The sequence below is a fragment of the Filicampus tigris genome, chromosome 3 (assembly GCF_054856515.1).
Source record: "Filicampus tigris isolate MCC_2025a chromosome 3, RoL_Ftig_1.0, whole genome shotgun sequence".
NCBI lineage: Eukaryota > Metazoa > Chordata > Actinopteri > Syngnathiformes > Syngnathidae > Filicampus > Filicampus tigris.
This window is the reverse complement of record NC_141219.1, coordinates 23761868-23778736: the sequence shown is the minus strand read 5'-3', so window position 1 is coordinate 23778736 and position 16869 is coordinate 23761868. Positions and strand designations below refer to the sequence as shown.

At 41.0% G+C, this 16869-nt stretch overlaps 1 protein-coding gene and 1 long non-coding RNA gene across 3 annotated transcripts; one reads left to right on the top strand and one right to left on the bottom strand.

The window, feature by feature from the left end:
• Window positions 1-457: 457 nt before the first annotated feature.
• LOC147150360 (uncharacterized) lies at window positions 458-3856 on the bottom strand. The gene is made up of 3 exons (XR_015086238.1): window positions 3735-3856; window positions 1231-1298; window positions 458-1037 (listed from the first exon to the last, which is right to left on the bottom strand). It is a non-coding gene; the product is annotated as an uncharacterized LOC147150360 (long non-coding RNA).
• Window positions 917-16869, top strand: LOC147150359 (sorting nexin-1-like). Of its 2 annotated transcripts, XM_086026225.1 has the most exons (16): window positions 917-1061; window positions 5946-6094; window positions 6531-6660; window positions 10492-10619; window positions 10760-10826; window positions 10939-10982; window positions 11064-11205; window positions 11885-11963; window positions 12087-12162; window positions 12255-12368; window positions 14432-14525; window positions 14660-14865; window positions 15145-15288; window positions 15434-15514; window positions 15646-15717; window positions 15787-16869. In XM_086026225.1, coding segments are annotated over exons 1-16 (1578 nt in total). In that variant the 5' UTR covers window positions 917-1060; the 3' UTR covers window positions 15838-16869. The 2 variants fall into 2 exon arrangements, with proteins under 2 accessions (XP_085882351.1, XP_085882352.1); XM_086026226.1 differs by lacking the exon at window positions 917-1061.

Genomic DNA, 16869 nt, shown 5'->3' with positions numbered 1-16869 from the left:
TTGGACCTCTCCATTCTTCCGTCTTAGTTAACGATATGCCAATACCTATTTTAAAATGCAGCTACAACAATCTATGCAGATGATACCACCATGCAGGTGTCTGCAGAAAGTATTGGGGCTGGTAACAGCTTGCTTCAATGCAGTCCTAGCAGCAGGTTTTTTTGAAGGCATTTTTGAGTCGTCAGTTCAAAGTTGCACTTCAGTCACTACATGAGTCTTCTACTAGTCCCCTAAATCTCACATGACCCAAAGCTCGATGAATTTAAAGATTGCTCGAGTTTTGAGTCATGAGGAGACAAACAGGAGTAGTAATGTGACACTTGTGTCCACAGTAGTAGTGACTGACGTGCAACTCTCACCTCAAGTGGCCTTTGGAATAGTTTTCCACTGCAGCGACCGACACGCATGAACGGCTTCAAATGAGGGCAGATTTACCAATAAAACACAAAGACTCCAATTCAAGTTGAACAATTTATTGGACAGAGAAGCTAACATGACAATTTGAAAGTATTTCGCCAATCAACGTTTATGTGAGCTAACAAGTTGCACACACAGACATTGACGATGGAAGCAGCTTAAGTGTTGCCTGCTTGACGAGCTCATGTGTGATGTCACTTACTTCAAATGACGCGCACACACTTAGGCGATGGCACCAAAGGGGGACGTGAGCGCACTGGGACACAAACTAAGTGTACAGCACAACACCATCATCACACACTGATGGACATGTTTTTGAATGACATTATCTTTTAACTAACTTGGCCCACATCATTGTCATTCAAAAACATGCCCAGAAGTGTCTGACGATGGTGTCGTGCAGTGCATGAAGCAGGAGTTGAAGTTGAGTGCACTCACGTCCACCTTGTGGTGCAATGTGACATCACACATCAGCTCGTCAAGCACACGACACTGCTCAGTACTCACTCGGGTCCAAATGCAGCTTGGCCTTCCCTTTCCTTTCCTTTCCTTCCCTTGCCTTCCGCATGTCCCACAATTCCGTCGGCTGCACCTTTGAGCACGAAGCCTCCTCCATCCATCTGCTCAGGCAGAAAATAAAAGCAGTAAGTAACACTCTTCTGTACATAAAAGTTTTAAATTGTCTCTTTTAAGATTCAAGTCATATTATGAGTAAAATAGGGTGGTATCGTTTCACTTTTAACATTTGCAAATGTGTCCACATACGTCATGCATCTGTGTGAGCAATCAGCTGGTGGCTTTCTCTCCACACACCTGACATCCAATGAGCTCCTCATGCGCCTTACAATCAACAGCTCAAGCACGGCCTCAAAGTCCTCCAACTGAAAATATTAAGATAGAGTAGTTTAATATTTTTCAAACATACACAAAAATGAAAACTAGTCCAATAGGCAGCAATCTGATGCCCTTCATATCATTGCTTTACCTGCCCTCGTAAAAATGCCACTTTACACTTCTCATTTTACAACACTACATTACCTGATAAGTATTACTTTACATTTCCAAAATACACAACTTTTATCAAAAGTAGAAAATGTCAAGTTTACAGATGACACATTTTTGTTTGTTCTTTTTCCCCATGGCCCAAATAATCCTTTGTATTAAAATGTTAAATTATTAATTGGGGGAATAGCAGATTGTCCATTAATACGATTTTGGACTCTAATTAAAGCGTTCATTCTGGAGATTAATTTAAATTTCATAAAGCGTTTGAAAAAAAAAAAAAAAGAACTCAGTTTTATTTAATTGCGGTGGCAGCTAACCTCTGCTCACCTTGCAGCCAATTTTAAGAGGAGAGTCACTGGTGCAAAGACAAAGATGGACTTCTATGTAGTTTTACTTTAAAAAGTTACTCATTGGAGAAATCCAAAACAATTTGTGCACTTTGCAAAGCCAAATACCATATTACTTGTATGTCTTTGACGTATCGTTCAACAGTTGTATTCTATACAATCCAACTTTAATTATATAGCGCATTTCATAAAATTATATATATTATTGATTTATTTATGTACAATAAATTGACATTTCTGTAATGGCTTATCTACTTAATGACCTTTATTCACTGCAATCGCCAGCATAAAAAAAAGCAACAACGTTTTGGTCAGCAACATATTCAAGACGCCTCTCAGTGAAGCTGCACCTGTACATCGCATCCTCAAAGCTTTGGCTAAGTGGTCGATGTTGAGGTGTGTTGGGGTGCTCTTTCTGTCTGGCTACGTCACGCCCCAACACACTACATTTATTGATATCAAACAATTTGACAGCTCTGTCTTTAAAAGCTGCCTCTACAATCAATCTTTATGGGTGCTCACAGAGTGGTGCATTTGCAGTCTGAACCCAGAAGGGGGGACGATTTTCATTTTTGTAAATGTATTTTTATTTAATTTTAGTTTTTGATTTTACATTAATTTTATTTACCCATAAAAAGTTGCTTTGTCCTTTATTTGTTTTAACAAAGAGGGGTTTGAAATGTCACAACATTTTTGCAAAAAAGATACTAAGTGAGCAACACTGAGCAGCTCTATTTGTAGTCACAAAGCCCCACGTTGTCAAGGTAAGTAAAAAACCTTCCTTTAGGCACCTGAGAACTCTTTTGAATTGAAGAAAAAATAATGATTCCTTTAATACGGAGAAATCACATTCATTCATTCATTTTAAACATTTCAAACACAGACACAATTTAAACTAAAAGTAACAACATTGGGTGCCATTAGACTGTGCCGGTGTCCCTAATGTTTTGACCCTATGGAGACACAAGAGTATGTCTCTCCAACTCTGTCCGTCTGTCGGACTGCGCGCCTCGTGACGTGCGTTATGGTAAATCGGTCCTCTCGGAATATCCGAGTCTGGGTGTGTACTATGCCACGTTAACGGCCGTCGAATTTAACTATAGCAGTAATCGCTGGTTCAAACGGATCATAACGTGAACGTCACATTAAACATTGACAACGCGAGGTGCGTTCAAATACAGTCGAGCACTTCACACTCGTACAGAAATAAGTGCAGCAATGCATTAAAATGTTAATAACTACAAAAATCAAAACAATGACATATAGGCCTATAGCATCAGATTGTGTGCGCGTGCGTGTGGGGGTGTGTGCGTGTGCGTGGGGGTGTGTGCGTGCGTGCGTGCGTGCGTGCGTGCGTGCGTGCGTACTTGTAAGGGCGTGCCTGCTCATCCACAAACGCACATTCGACGGCAGAGTTGAATAAATACACGGTAAGGCATGATAAATGCAGCAAAAAAAAAAAAAAAATTGAAAACCACTAATATATTTGTGGATCTGAAAACCACATTTTGGTGCAACTAAATCTTTTAATTCAAAAACATAAATATTTAGTTATTTAAGTGAAATACATTTGTGAAAATCACATATATTTGTGGATCTGAAAAACGTGAAAATCACTGATGCATGTGTGAATAATTTTGAGACAAATCTCTCCCCACATGTGAAGCCATCACTCTTCAATTTATGGACAACAGCTTTGGTGTGGAAAACATACAAAACAACATTCAAGTCAAACGCTTTGCGTGATTGACTTTTGATTGACAGCTGAGTTCTACTTATGGGCGCGCTAGTTGACCTTTGTTGATATTGTTTTATGATATAGCTAGCGAGCTTCCAGTGACGTAGCGAGTAACAATAAACAAACTAGAAGGCCTCAGTGCCGTAATTATGCTCCAAAATAGTGTACATACGTAAATGTGTATATAAATGGCAAATAGAGAGTTTAAAAATGTTGAAAATATTCACTGAAGACAGCTGCCAGTCACCGGGAGACTTGGTTATCGAACTGGATGAGGACAGTTCTTCTTCTTTTTCTGCTGCTGCTTCTTCTTCGTCTTGTTTTTGGCGGGTTACATGTCCTTGGTGCATATCGCCACCTATTGGACAGGAGATCTCAAAGGCATTTGGCAAGCGATGTTATCCTATGATGTTACCGTAGGTCAAAGAATGTGAACGACTGTACGGTATGAGAAGGCTCAATTCAAATGGAAAGAAAAGCGTATTTGACAAATTGTGCAACGACTCTTCGAACAACAACAACAACAACAACAACAACAACAACAACAACAACAACAACAACAACAACAACAACAACAACAACACCGTATCATGTATACAACAGTAGCCCTGTTAGTAAGGGAAATATTTTAAAAAGAAAATGCAATCTTATTTGTGTGTCACCATAGTCTTTAACCGCCCTCATTTTATTCCAGGCCTGTTTCATGAGTTAATTTTTTATAACCTGCTGAACCACAATCCAAAAGCAATGTCTGATTTTCAGTGGTTAATTTTGTCATTATTATTATTATTATTATTATTATTATTATTATTATTATTATTATTATTATTATTATTATTATTATTATTATTATTATTATTATTATTATTATTATTATTATTATTATGGCGGCCCGGTGGTCGACTGGTTAGCACGTCCGCCTCACAGTTCAGAGGTCGTGGGTTCGATCCCGGCCCTGACCTCCCTGTGTAGAACTTGCATGTTCTCCCCGTGCCTGCGTGGTTTTTTTTTCCGAGTACTCCAGTTTCCTCCCACATTCCAAAAAACATGCTTGGTAGGTTAATTTGACACTCTAAATTGCCCCTAGGTGTGATTGTGAGTGCAGATGTTTGTTTGTCTCTGTGTGCCCTGCAATTGGCTGGCAACCAATTCAGGGTGTCCTCCGCCTACTGCCCGAAGACAGCGGCCCTTATGAGGATAAGTGGTATAGATAATGGATGGATGGATATTATTATTATTATTATTATACAAGACCGACGTCGCCCTTGCGGTGAGGGGGCATTCCCAATCTCAGAATGGGGCGATTCCGTCAAATAACGGGAACACCCATTTGTGGCTGCAGCTGGACCATATTGCTCACAGTCTCAGTCCCAGTCTTCTCGCAGCAGCCCCTCCCAATTGCTCTCAAAGCAGCTGTTCATCCCTCCGTGTCCAGACTGCAAATGAATCGAGCATGAACCGCCTCTTTTTCTCCACCCTGGTTTACAGTCAGGAGGGATAAATGTGATTTTTATTTTCATCCTTCTAAATAAATAACTGCATTTAAAGACACCTCGTCCAGTTAGTGTGTGTTTGCATTTCACAGTGACACAAGCTTAACCTCTAACGTTAGCTCTCTAGCTTAACATGGCTCAGGCTAAAGTTACTGTACAGTCAAAAGTACAATTATGCAAATTGGTTGATGGCGTCATTTAGCGACTTCTAGCGACTTTTAGGACAGACATTAGCTACTTTCTTTACTGAGGAGTTGGCAACACTGTCTGTCACCCATGCATGCCATTTATTTCATTTTTATTTTTATCATGATCCTGGTAAGGGCCCATTTTTTCAGTACCCTTTTAGGCCTGAGCTTGATATAAATCAACCATAGCAGTAGATGTTTTCATGCAGTACATTTTGATTTCATTATACATACACCATGTATGTTTCCCTTTACAATACTGAAATGTGGTCATTTGCTATCAGTGAGTATTTGTACTCGGCCTCAAAAAATAATGCATTTCTCAATTTTCACTTTTCAAATATATAAAGGTGCATCTCAATGCATCCTCACTCCGATGGACCTGCACCACCACCAACAGGCATAATTGTGACCCATATAGGTTGGCAGCCACCACCAAGCCGTGCCATTATGCAGGTCAACCCTTGACCAGTGCATGGAACGTTGAATGTATGCTAAACTACAACAAGCATGGTTGCAGTACGGTTATGCTTTCGTAATGTGTCATTATGATCAGCAGAGGTCGCTCCAACCACGTTTCTTTTTTAATATCTTTATTTAACATATGCCAAATACAATAACAAATTCAACACAATTTACATTTTAACACACACACAAAAATAACATAACGCTAAGGGGTAAACAACATAAAACAAGATACGAAAATAAAAATAATCATACCAACCACTTGTTCTTTTCATTTCGGATTCCTCCTCAGTGACGTCATTGACCCTCACAGCAAGGAAAATGGCGTCCGGCTCGTCTCGCAATCCTCCTCCTTTCCCTGCAAACGACGAGCCAGGAGAGGGATTGTCTAACTTGGAAGATGGAGATAGTGACGAGGGAGAAGATATTTTCGTTAGCAATGTAAGTTTGCTTGTTCTTTATTACCTGCGTTTCCCAGTCATTGATAGCTGGACGTAGCTGTCTTAGCTAGCTGAAAGTCAGACTCTATGACTGAACTGACTTGTCTCGTTCTTGGTATCCACAATAAACTATCTGCTTGCTTGCCATGACTGATGATTGTGAACCAATTCGTAATAAGAAGACACTGTGGAAATGTAATCGCAAATCCAAGCAAGGAGCGAGTCATCCTGCAGCTGACCAACTGATGTGCAGTTGTGACAGCCTCAGATGAACTTCTACTAATACGTGGGCTCGAACTCTTGAACTTTGACTTTGTTATTTTCAGTTGGCTTTGCATCACAGCGAGTCAACCTTCTCAGTTCCACGTTTCGACAGCTGGTTTCAGAATGTCTTTGTTTGCTTGACTTAAGTCAGGTTTGTGTGTGGTTTTGTGCAGACTAAATCCATGAGTCGTGGAGTGTCTCAGCCCGAGCGAGGAGGCGAGCTCCCCGCTGGCGATGCGAGCAGCCGCATCAGCGCCCAGTCCAACGGAGTCCACTCGGACGAGGACAACGATCTTTTTGCCGGTAAGCCCTCCGCTTCCGAAGACTTTCTGTTGTCTTGTAAAAGATTCACAAGACCAAAAAAGGGACATTAAAGTCAATGTATTTCACCAATCATGACCGTTACAAGGCTAATGAAGTTATATGATCTAAGTACGTTACTTTTTCTTAACATAGCACTTAGAGGCAGGACACATAAAGAGCTTGCCATTGTTAAAGGAAATACAGTCATATATGTTTAAATGCAGAATCACAACATTTTACGGTTAATTCAAGAAAACTGACTAATTATTCTCTGTTTTAAGAATAAAGGAAGTTCTAAAGGCCGCTCTAAAGGAAGTTCAATTTGAGGGCAAAGCACATGTCACATTTAGTTTTTAATCTCAATTTAGAAACATCAATGGCCCTATCCCACTGAGCTTCGAACATTTTCGAGTGTTTGCAAAGGTAGCGAATGTTCATCGGTTCATTAAAGGTCGCAAATACTCGCCAAACTGTCGCCAGATATTCGCATGTACTTGCCTCAAGGGAATTTTGTATATGTTCAAAATTTCCTTGCGACAAGAAAAACACAAAAACTTGGTGAACGTTTGGCGACTAAGCACTTAACACAGCCCATAACGGTTTTGTACTGTGCTTTTGTTCACCAGGCAGTGAGTCCTCTGAGAAATGATGATCAGACAAACAGCTGCTGAATAGTCTGTCGCCAGGGAAGCCACTCATAGTGTCTCTTTCCCGGATATGCTTGTCGGGCATACCGCTGGCTTCTCTCAGAAAGTGGGTGTGTGTTTAAAAAAAATTCAAAAGAGCAAACCTCCATCTGCTCTGAGTGCGCCTGCATTGGACACGTGGGGGCAAGTGGACGGAGGTGGAAAATTTCACAGCAGCGGAGCTCGTGCCGGGAAGGTCGGCGCCTCGGCCGATGGTCATTAGCGCCTCCTTCCTGGATACGTTTGTCGGCATTCCGCTCGCTGCTCGAGAAAGTGGGTGCGTGCTTAGTCTGCCGGGGTGGTACGGTAGTGGATTGTCACTTTGTGATATAGGAAATGAGGGCCCAGTTGTTTTCTTGGATTGGGAGGCACTAGTGCTTATAGAATAGGAATAAGCAGGAATGTGGGTGAATGAAGGAAAACACCACTTTGGAGGTTTTAAGATTTTTTGTTACAGGCAGACTCTATAGTCCAGTAAGTATTTAGATAATTAGACATGAAGAAAAATAAGCATATTCAAAAGGAGCATAGCCTGTGGTGCTACAAAGAGTGCATTCAATTGCACTAGCCAATTGAATGAAAATGATGATGATGATGATGAACTCCACCCGTCTGATTCCTGTTGAGTAATACGAGCGTGTCAGCACGCGAAATGAGCTTGCTGGAATGCGGGTGTGGAGAAGTACTAAATTTGACAGTCTAGCAAACTCATTATATTCACTGTCCAGTGTCTACCAGTCTTGTGGTGCAAGTGATGTCTCTTCTCTCCGCAAACCCCCTTTCTTGTTCATACATTATCACATTCTTTTCCTCGTTAACCTGCATGGCTAACGAGTTCCTATGCAAGAACTGTATTAAAGTATTTGGCGTTTAGAAAAATAGTTATGCTCAGTTTTGACTGTCGGAGAAGTACGATTTCCAGTATTTCCCACTGGGTAATGTGTAATCACTGTAGCTGCAGAGATCACATTTTCAGAGATCATATATTTATTTGGAACGGCACTCTTGCAGCTGCTTCAAATTTGATGAATTTATGACATTGCACTCTATAACCGGCTATTCATCCACTTTTGCACTGGAATTCCTGAGCAATGTTAGAAATAGAATATATTGGTAGTGTATATAAAAATATGTCATCTTTTGAGGGGTGTTCTTTTTATTTTGCACCACTCTTGCAGTTAGCTAAAATCTCCCATTGTGCTGCATTGCAGTTGTGCAGAACTACAAAGTCAACCAAAAATTGGGCATTACTACCTTTTTGTAAGTACAGAATTTGGAATACATTTATGGAGTTGCTTACGCTAGATTGTGCAGGTGTACCTGATGAAGTGGCCACAGCAATTAGAGATGGGCGAGTACCGATACCTTGTATCAGTAGCATATACCATGGCAGTTTGAATCATCTTCAAATCATCTGCCTCAGAAAGGTTTTAGTTGACATTTTTTGGCATTGTGTTTAATTAAATGTTATATATCAAAAGTACTGGAGTTATCGTGCTCGGTATTGGGAGATATATAGTACTTTTCATACTCATACACTGTCTTGACAATGACACCGCATCAATAAATTTTTCCTCCATTTTGGCCATGCCGTTTGCTGCACAACTCTGCTAAAATCTCGAGCTGTTCTCACTCTGAAATCACTCCGCCTCCACCTCTCCTATTGGATGCAGCGTCTGTCGTCACAGTGACCAATTGTCAAATGGGGCGCGTTTGACATCGCGGCAGCAACACACACACACACACACGAGACAGCCATTGCCAAAAAGTTAATCGCCACCTTAATCCAGGGAGGCCCTATTTCAGGACCATTCCTGGACACACGGCTGAGGCGTCCTTAAGCGAGACACCCCAAAAATGCTCCCCGGGTTGCTTAAGCAGCAGCCCCCTGCTCCAGTGAGTGTCACTAACAGTGTGTGTTTGCTGTGATGGGTCAAATGCAGAGAAAAATTTAATGTGTACATGACAAGATCTTCTTTTCTCCTCTTCTTTACACAATGAACGGGTTAGTCAACCATACTTAGCCATAACCATACTTAGACATGATGTCCCGATGTCCCGATCATGCTTTTTTTGCCGTCCCGAGTCTTTGGTTTTAAGTATCTGCTGACAGAGTCCCAATCCAATACCTCAGCAATACATTAAGAAAAAAAAAGCGTGTGCATCCGATTTTGCTCAAGTTCTATATTTTTTCCTCTTTTTTTTAAGTACTAAATTTGATGATACACATATTGAACAACTCAAAATATTGGTTCATTTTAGTGGGGTTTTAGAATAAAAGTAGCAAATACAGGCACTATAGCCATGACATATGAGCTAATTGAATGTTAACTTTGAACGCAATACATATCAATGTGCATGACGCTTCGGAAAAATGTATGTTCATGTAATTTCCTGGGGACGCAAATGGCACCCATTTGGATGATTGGCCCATATAAGCATTACCACAGAATGACCGATTCCTCTATTTGATAAATTTGATTTATCTAATGGTAAACAATACATTTACATCATTATTCATAGTCTTATGCAAGCTAAAATGAAGAATTCCTGCAGCTACTTAGTTGTTGGGAACGTGCGTGATTTCTCTCATCTACAAACGACACAATTTGTTAATGATATCGTTAAATGCAACCAGTGCGGAAAATGCTTTTTGAAGATATGTCCTTTGTACGTGTCACAATTGCTAACCTGCTTGTTGCACTCTTTCAACTCTTTGATGATACCTTTTAGCGAGGAGCCGTCTTTATATCAGGCAAGGCGGACTTATTTAAGGAGTACTTTATATCTTTCGGCTTGCATCTCTTTCCAAATAAGCTATGAAGACAAACCCACCGCTCAATCTCTTACCTGCGGAAGAGCCGTGCGCAGCAGAGGAGACATGTCTGCGTGTGTCCGTGTCACACTTACTACATTGCTACAAACAAAAACTAACATTGTGTAACAAAAAACAAAGCTACTACTGTTATGTTTGGCAAGATAATTGCATATTTGTAGCGTTGTGAACTTTTTCACCCGGTACGAGATCAGCTGAAAATCAGGTCATAGGCCCCGATTTCCGATCACATGATCAGATCGGGACATCAGTGTAGAATCAAATCTGTGTTTTTGGACAAGAGAAAAAGATTCCTTTTTTTCCTCGTAGACACCCAACTAAGCACAGACAAATCTGGCAACTCCGGGCAAAAAGAGCTGTCCAGCTCGTCTGGCTCACGTCCCATCTCCTCGTTTTCCTTGAGTCCTGCCGCCATGCCAGCCACCTCCTTGGAACAGGTACGGACCTGGCCATGTAGGATAGTGGACACGATTAATTCCCGACATGCCTTCCCGGTGCCTCTCCTCAGTGTCATACTTAAAATGGCAAATGTATTTTGAGAGCTGTAAACTGATGTGCTGTCTGTCCCCAATTGCAGCTGGAGGACGATGAGGAAAAGGATACTTTTGATTTGGATGTTGCTGTCACCAACCCCGAGAAAATCGGTCAGTGTCTTTTAAATCTCTCTGTCTTGTATCTGTATTTTCAGCAAGAATCAGCAAATCTTTTTTTTTTTTTTTTTCCCCCCCTGCATCCATTTTGTTTCCATTCTCCCAGGTGATGGCATGAATGCATATGTGGCCTACAGAGTATCCACAAGGGTTTGTAGTCCTGTATGAGTTTGTTCATGTCTTCTTGTCTAATAAATGGCTTGATTAAAGTGTCCTCATGTGGCCCTACAGACCTCCTTGCCCATGTTTAGAAATGGGACCTTCTCTGTGAGAAGGCGCTTCAGTGACTTCCTGGGACTCTATGAGAAGCTGTCCGTCAAACAGTCACTGCATGGATGCATCATTCCGCTGCCACCGGAGAAAAGTGTTGTAGGTGGGCCTGACAGATGTTTTCTCTTTATTAGTTGACGTTGAAATCCAGCTTCATCACAGTGCTGTTAGTTTTCCTTTATTGTGCTTTATTCCCCTTGAATGAATCTTCTCTGTCCCCCTTCCTCATTTGAAGGAAGCTTCATTTATTTTCCGTGTGGCTCGCTTATTTGGTTGGCATGGCTTAACACATGTCAAGTTGTCTCCGTCGCGTTACGCTAATATTAAATGCACAAGCTAGCAAATGAGTAAAATCAACAGACGTATTTGGAAAGTTTCTCGCGAACAAGCCCCATGTCGCTGCACCTCCTATACACTTGTTCTCCAAAGTGTATTTTGTGCCATCAAAAGTCCATCCACAGAGTTGCATCTTTGACCTCAAAAGTAGAATCTCACTCCGTAGACTTACAGTATTTAATAGTTTTAGCTGGAAACTATATGGCTTCATTTTTTCGCGATTAACACTAGACGTGTTCCATGCGGTGTAGCTGTGCGTGTGTCATTGTGCAGCCTAGTACAACGTTTACACGTGAGGTTTTTCAAGTTATTAGATGTACATGAAAAATAATGAAGGTATCAAATTAAGAGCAGATATTAGTGCCGTGCAGATCATGTGAACAAAATGTAAGTCGTGTCTACTAATTTGCCATGTACCATGAATTGAGTGACAATCCCTTTGACAGGAATGACCAAAGTGAAAGTGGGGATGGATGATCCATCATCCGTGGAATTTGTGGAGAGACGAAGAGCCGCTCTGGAGAGGCAAGAAGAGGCCACACACGTTTCATACAGTGCTTTTATTGAAGAGAAGATATATATATAGTACACAGTATTTGTTGTGTGTCGTCTTACCCGTTTCTCACCAATGTCCAACTTGTTTTGCAGATATCTGCAGAGAGTTGTGTCTCACCCTTTGCTGATACAAGATCCTGACGTACGGGAATTCTTGGAAAAAGAAGATGTGAGGATTCTATGACGTAGTCGTTTTCCTGTTTCGTTTTACAATGATGGACTTCAAATGAAAATGACGAATCTGTGTGCTTGTCTTTTCAGTTACCCAGAGCATCAAACACACAAGCGCTGAGCGGAGCTGGCATCCTTAAAATGATCAATAAGGCGTCAGAAGCTGTCAACAAGATGACCATCAAGATGAACGAATCTGACACTGTAAGAGCATGTGGCCTGTAGATGTGAATAGCGTCACTTTGAGGTGAAAGCAACACACCACTTGAAGCGCAATTTTAGAACAACATTAGAGTCCAAAAGTAATACATTACTCAATTAGTGGAATTGGTGGAGGCGGGGGTGTTTTTTTTCTCATACAGCTCTTCCTGAATCTGTCGATTGTGTAAATTTCCAAAATGGAGTGGTTAGTGAGTGTATATAGTCTGTCACACCAATCCCCTAGCAATACATGAGAATAGGTTGAATCTGGGACCAGCATTAAAACTGACCAAACCCTCTCAAAGCAATGGCTTCATACAAGGCCAGTGCATATTTTGTAACACTGTAGCCAGTAACACTGGCTATATGGTAACAGACAACGAGGAGTGCTTTTTTGTTACATGTATCAATCCATTTTTTGCAACTGTTACAAGATTGTTGGGAGCTGGCGCCTATTCTGGCTGACTTTAGGCAATAGGCAGAGTACAGCCAGGGCTGGTCGCCACTCAATTACACAGCATATAGAGACAGGCTGGCATTCATTGGACCTCATCTACTAATAAAGGCGCACGAATGTTTGGAGACTGTGCACAATTTGAGCATATATTCAAAATCACTGTCAGATTCAGGACATGTGCGTACCAGCAGATTTTGTTTGTACGTTTATGAATCACAAGTGATCTTAAATGACAGCACATGCACGTGGCACACCAATTGCCACATAACCCATCGGATGATATTTGAACAGAAAAATAATGACTCACTGTGCTTTAGAAGCCTGCCTGCTTGCTTTGACAGCCTGGTCCCTCACTCATATCTGTCCCCCAAACAACAACAACACGCTATTTTCCTCCCCGCACTCGCCGTGGCCATCAAAGCCTCGCCGCGAAAAATAACTAATGGCAGAACAAATAAAGGGGTTTCCGTCTATGCTTAATCCGTCTATTTAAAAAATATATAGTTTGTCAACTGTCAGCAAAACGGGCGTTCGTCAGTAACGGATAGACAGACCGGTCCGTCACATTGATGGAATGCCCAGCTCTGGGAATTCATACATTACAGCAAAGAGGCATTTGTATTTAATTCATGCCGGTTGGTAATAAGTATGTATAGCCATCTCAGGGGGGCGGCCATTTTGTCGCTTATGTTGCCTGAAAATGACAACGACTCAGGTAACGACCAAGCACGGCTCCTCTGTTTGAGCCCTGAGCAGTTGTGATGTCATTTTCAGTCAACAGAAGTGACAAAATGGCAGAGATGGCTAAAACGGGTGTATTTTGCTGTTAAACTCATATTCCACAAACACAATATTAGTCAGAATGCCGTGTTTCAACTAGTGGGCCTGCTGGGAACATATTCTTGAAAAAAATGTTTGGGTTGATTTCCACGTTAAATAAAATAGAACTTACAATTAACTCATTCGGGAAAAAATTGAAGGAAAATATAAATAAATTCCTGGGATTGAATACAGTAGCTGGACTGTGAAAAGTGTATGTAAATATATAAATATGTCCTTGCAGTGAATGAGTTAATTCCTCTTATGCTAGCTTTCTGTTTGCAGATGTTGATAGTACTGATCTATTGGGTCTCTGTCAATTGTGATTGCATAAAACAGATTGACACCTTGCTTCAGATGAGTCCAATGCTGATAAGATGGCAAGTTTTACTTAGTACAGCTAATAAGTGGAATTTTGCTTATCTGGTAAACTGGGGAGAAAAAACTTTACGTCCTTGAAAAAAAACGACTGCAATTTTGTATTGAGCCTGCCAATCTTTGTTTTCAGCATAAAAGGCCAACTCAACAGTTTTTTTCCTAATGGTTCCCCAGTGTTATAAAAAGTCATTGGAATGAATGGTTGGATAGCTGTATGTGCCCTGCGATTGGCTGGTGACCAATTAGTTGTATTCTCCACCACTCATTCAAAGTCAGCTAGGCTTATGCACGAGCATTCATTTTGAGTACCGGTAAAATGATTGTACTTGAAATTATGTTTTGCATCAAATTGCAAATTAAAATCTTGATCTGCTGGCAAAATCTAAGATGTGTTTATCTCACTTCTTTTCAGTGGTTTGAGGATAAGTTGCAGGAGGTAGAGAACGAGGAGCAGCAGTTAAGGAAGCTCCATGCTGTGGTGGACTCGTTGGTCAATCACAGGAAGGGTGAGCCACATCTGCATTACTTGTCAGGAATTCATAAAAAGGGTCAATAGTGTTTAAAGAAAGAAAAAAGTGCTCCCAGATGTTTCACATAACTCTTGTGAGAATGACACGATGTTCTCATCCGCCAACACCAGAGCTATGCGGAAACACGGCAGCATTTGCCAAAAGTATGGCCATGCTGGGGAACTCTGAAGACAACACGGCTCTGTCCCGGGCTCTGTCCCAGCTGGCAGAGGTGGAGGACAAGATGGAGCAGCTGCACCAGGAGCAGGCTTCCAGTGACTTCTTCATCTTTGCCGAGGTGCTGGCTGACTACATCCGTTTACTGGGTGCTGTGCGGGTAAGACAATTGCGCAATCTATGAATAATTTGCCTTAGGATCAGGAAGCATGTCCAAATCAAATTTTTAAGCTTCAAAACTATTTGTCAGTCAGAAATATTGAAAATAGGTTTTTCTTTTGTTTTTTTTCAACCTTTACCACTGAATCGTGTACTCTGTTGTTACCGGACTACCGGTGCTTAGCAGTTTTCAAACCTGTTCCTGGGCTTCAAACAAGCCAGTATGCAAGATATTAGGTGTCACGTTGCCTTTTGTCCACAACTCGCTGGATGTCCACAGGGCTGTTTTGACCAGCGTATGCGAGCGTGGCAGCGATGGCACGAGGCTCAGAGCGCGCTCCAGAAGAAGAGAGAGTTGGAGGCCAAGCTGCTGTGGGCCAACAAGCCAGACAAACTGCAACAGGCCAAGGAGGAGATCACTGAGGTAGTCATGCGCATGCACAAGTACTGTCATGCATTGGTCTTACACCTTTGCAAAATTGTGTTCCTCATATGTGCTGTAACGCTCACCGTACACGCCATATCACATTCGGTCAGTTCATACTTTGTTGTTGTTGGCGTGTGCGCAGTGGGAGGCTAAAGTTACTCAGTACGAGAGAGATTTTGACAGAGTTGGCATGACCGTGCGCAAGGAGGTTCTCAGGTTTGAGGTAAGTGTCTGTTTCATGTACCTCGTTTTGTTTATTGTGTGCAAATGGTCGGAAATGGCAAAATTGAAATGGTATTAGTTTTGAATTTTCAAGAAACACAGTAATGAAATTCACATAATTTGTACTTGTAGAAAGAAAAAACCAAGGACTTGAAGACCCAGATCATCAAATATTTGGAGTCAATGCTTCAGTCTCAGCAAAGGGTAATATATATCATTCATTATTTTTACATCGTTCACATTAAATGACTTCTTATCCTATTTGTATTCCAGCTCATCAAGTTTTGGGAGGCTTTCCTTCCTGAAGCCAAGGCGATAGCTTAACAGAAGAGGATGGACACTTTTTACAACCCATCTTGCCTTTTCTGAACACTGAACCTCTACCACGAACTGAAGAGGACCATTTTGAAACACGAAAAAGACTTTCCATCCATTTGCTCTTCTTTTCTGTATTCTCAAATCTTGTACAGTTATTTGATATTGATGCGCTGCATAAATCCTTGTTTATATTCCCTACTTTAAAATGCAATGAACGAGATTCAGGAAAGATTAGCCAGGTCATAGTATTTGTAAAAATAATAATAATCATACATTTTAAAAATAAACATTCTTTTTGCGAGGGGATAGGCATATACAATGTATTTGTTACTGGTTGAATCCATGTAAAAGTTTACACTGAGGTATACCAACTTGAGTAGCACTTTGGATACCATTCAAGGTCAAATGTATGACAAGACATTCCAGCATCTCCATGGATGAATGTCAGATTATGTTTTGATGCAATTTGATGCATTGCACGGGTAGAAAAGTATTTCTTTTTAATTACCATGCCACTATTATGGACAGGGGTCTTACTTAAAAGCGCATTATTACTGCGTATCACATACTACATAACAGCATTTTAATGTTACAATAACAGGGTGGCACGCTTGTCAAGTAGGTGCAATGAGAGAATTGGCAAGTTTCATGAGGAACTTAAGTCAGTCAATACTTTGTTGGTATTATGATGAGGAATTCTGAGTCAAGATCTTAATAGCAATTTTCCCTTTCTCTCTTCAGTCAGCAATTCAAGTCATTTAGAGCTGGCGCAGGAGCTGTTTGCTAAATTGTCGTGTAATGCAATCTACAATAAATCATCCAACCACCGTCGACTGATCTTAGAAAACATACTTTGGTCAAAACATGGTATTGATGCATTAAAGTTACACAGTTCGTTTTCGCAACTTTTGTGAGTTTAGTTTTTCTGTCATATTTCCATAAGAATGTGCTCTACTTTTGTAACCACTTTGCATTAGCACATGTTTTCTTGGAAATGCTATACAGGTGGTTGATTTAAAAATAAAAGTTCTGGTTGCA

Excerpts from the sequence above, each read along its gene's own strand:
- LOC147150359 (XM_086026225.1), top strand. Across the intron at positions 6,095-6,530 it reads AAGATATTTTCGTTAGCAAT|ACTAAATCCATGAGTCGTGG; the intron begins GTAAGTTTGCTT and ends GGTTTTGTGCAG. Across the intron at positions 12,369-14,431 it reads AGATGAACGAATCTGACACT|TGGTTTGAGGATAAGTTGCA; the intron begins GTAAGAGCATGT and ends ACTTCTTTTCAG.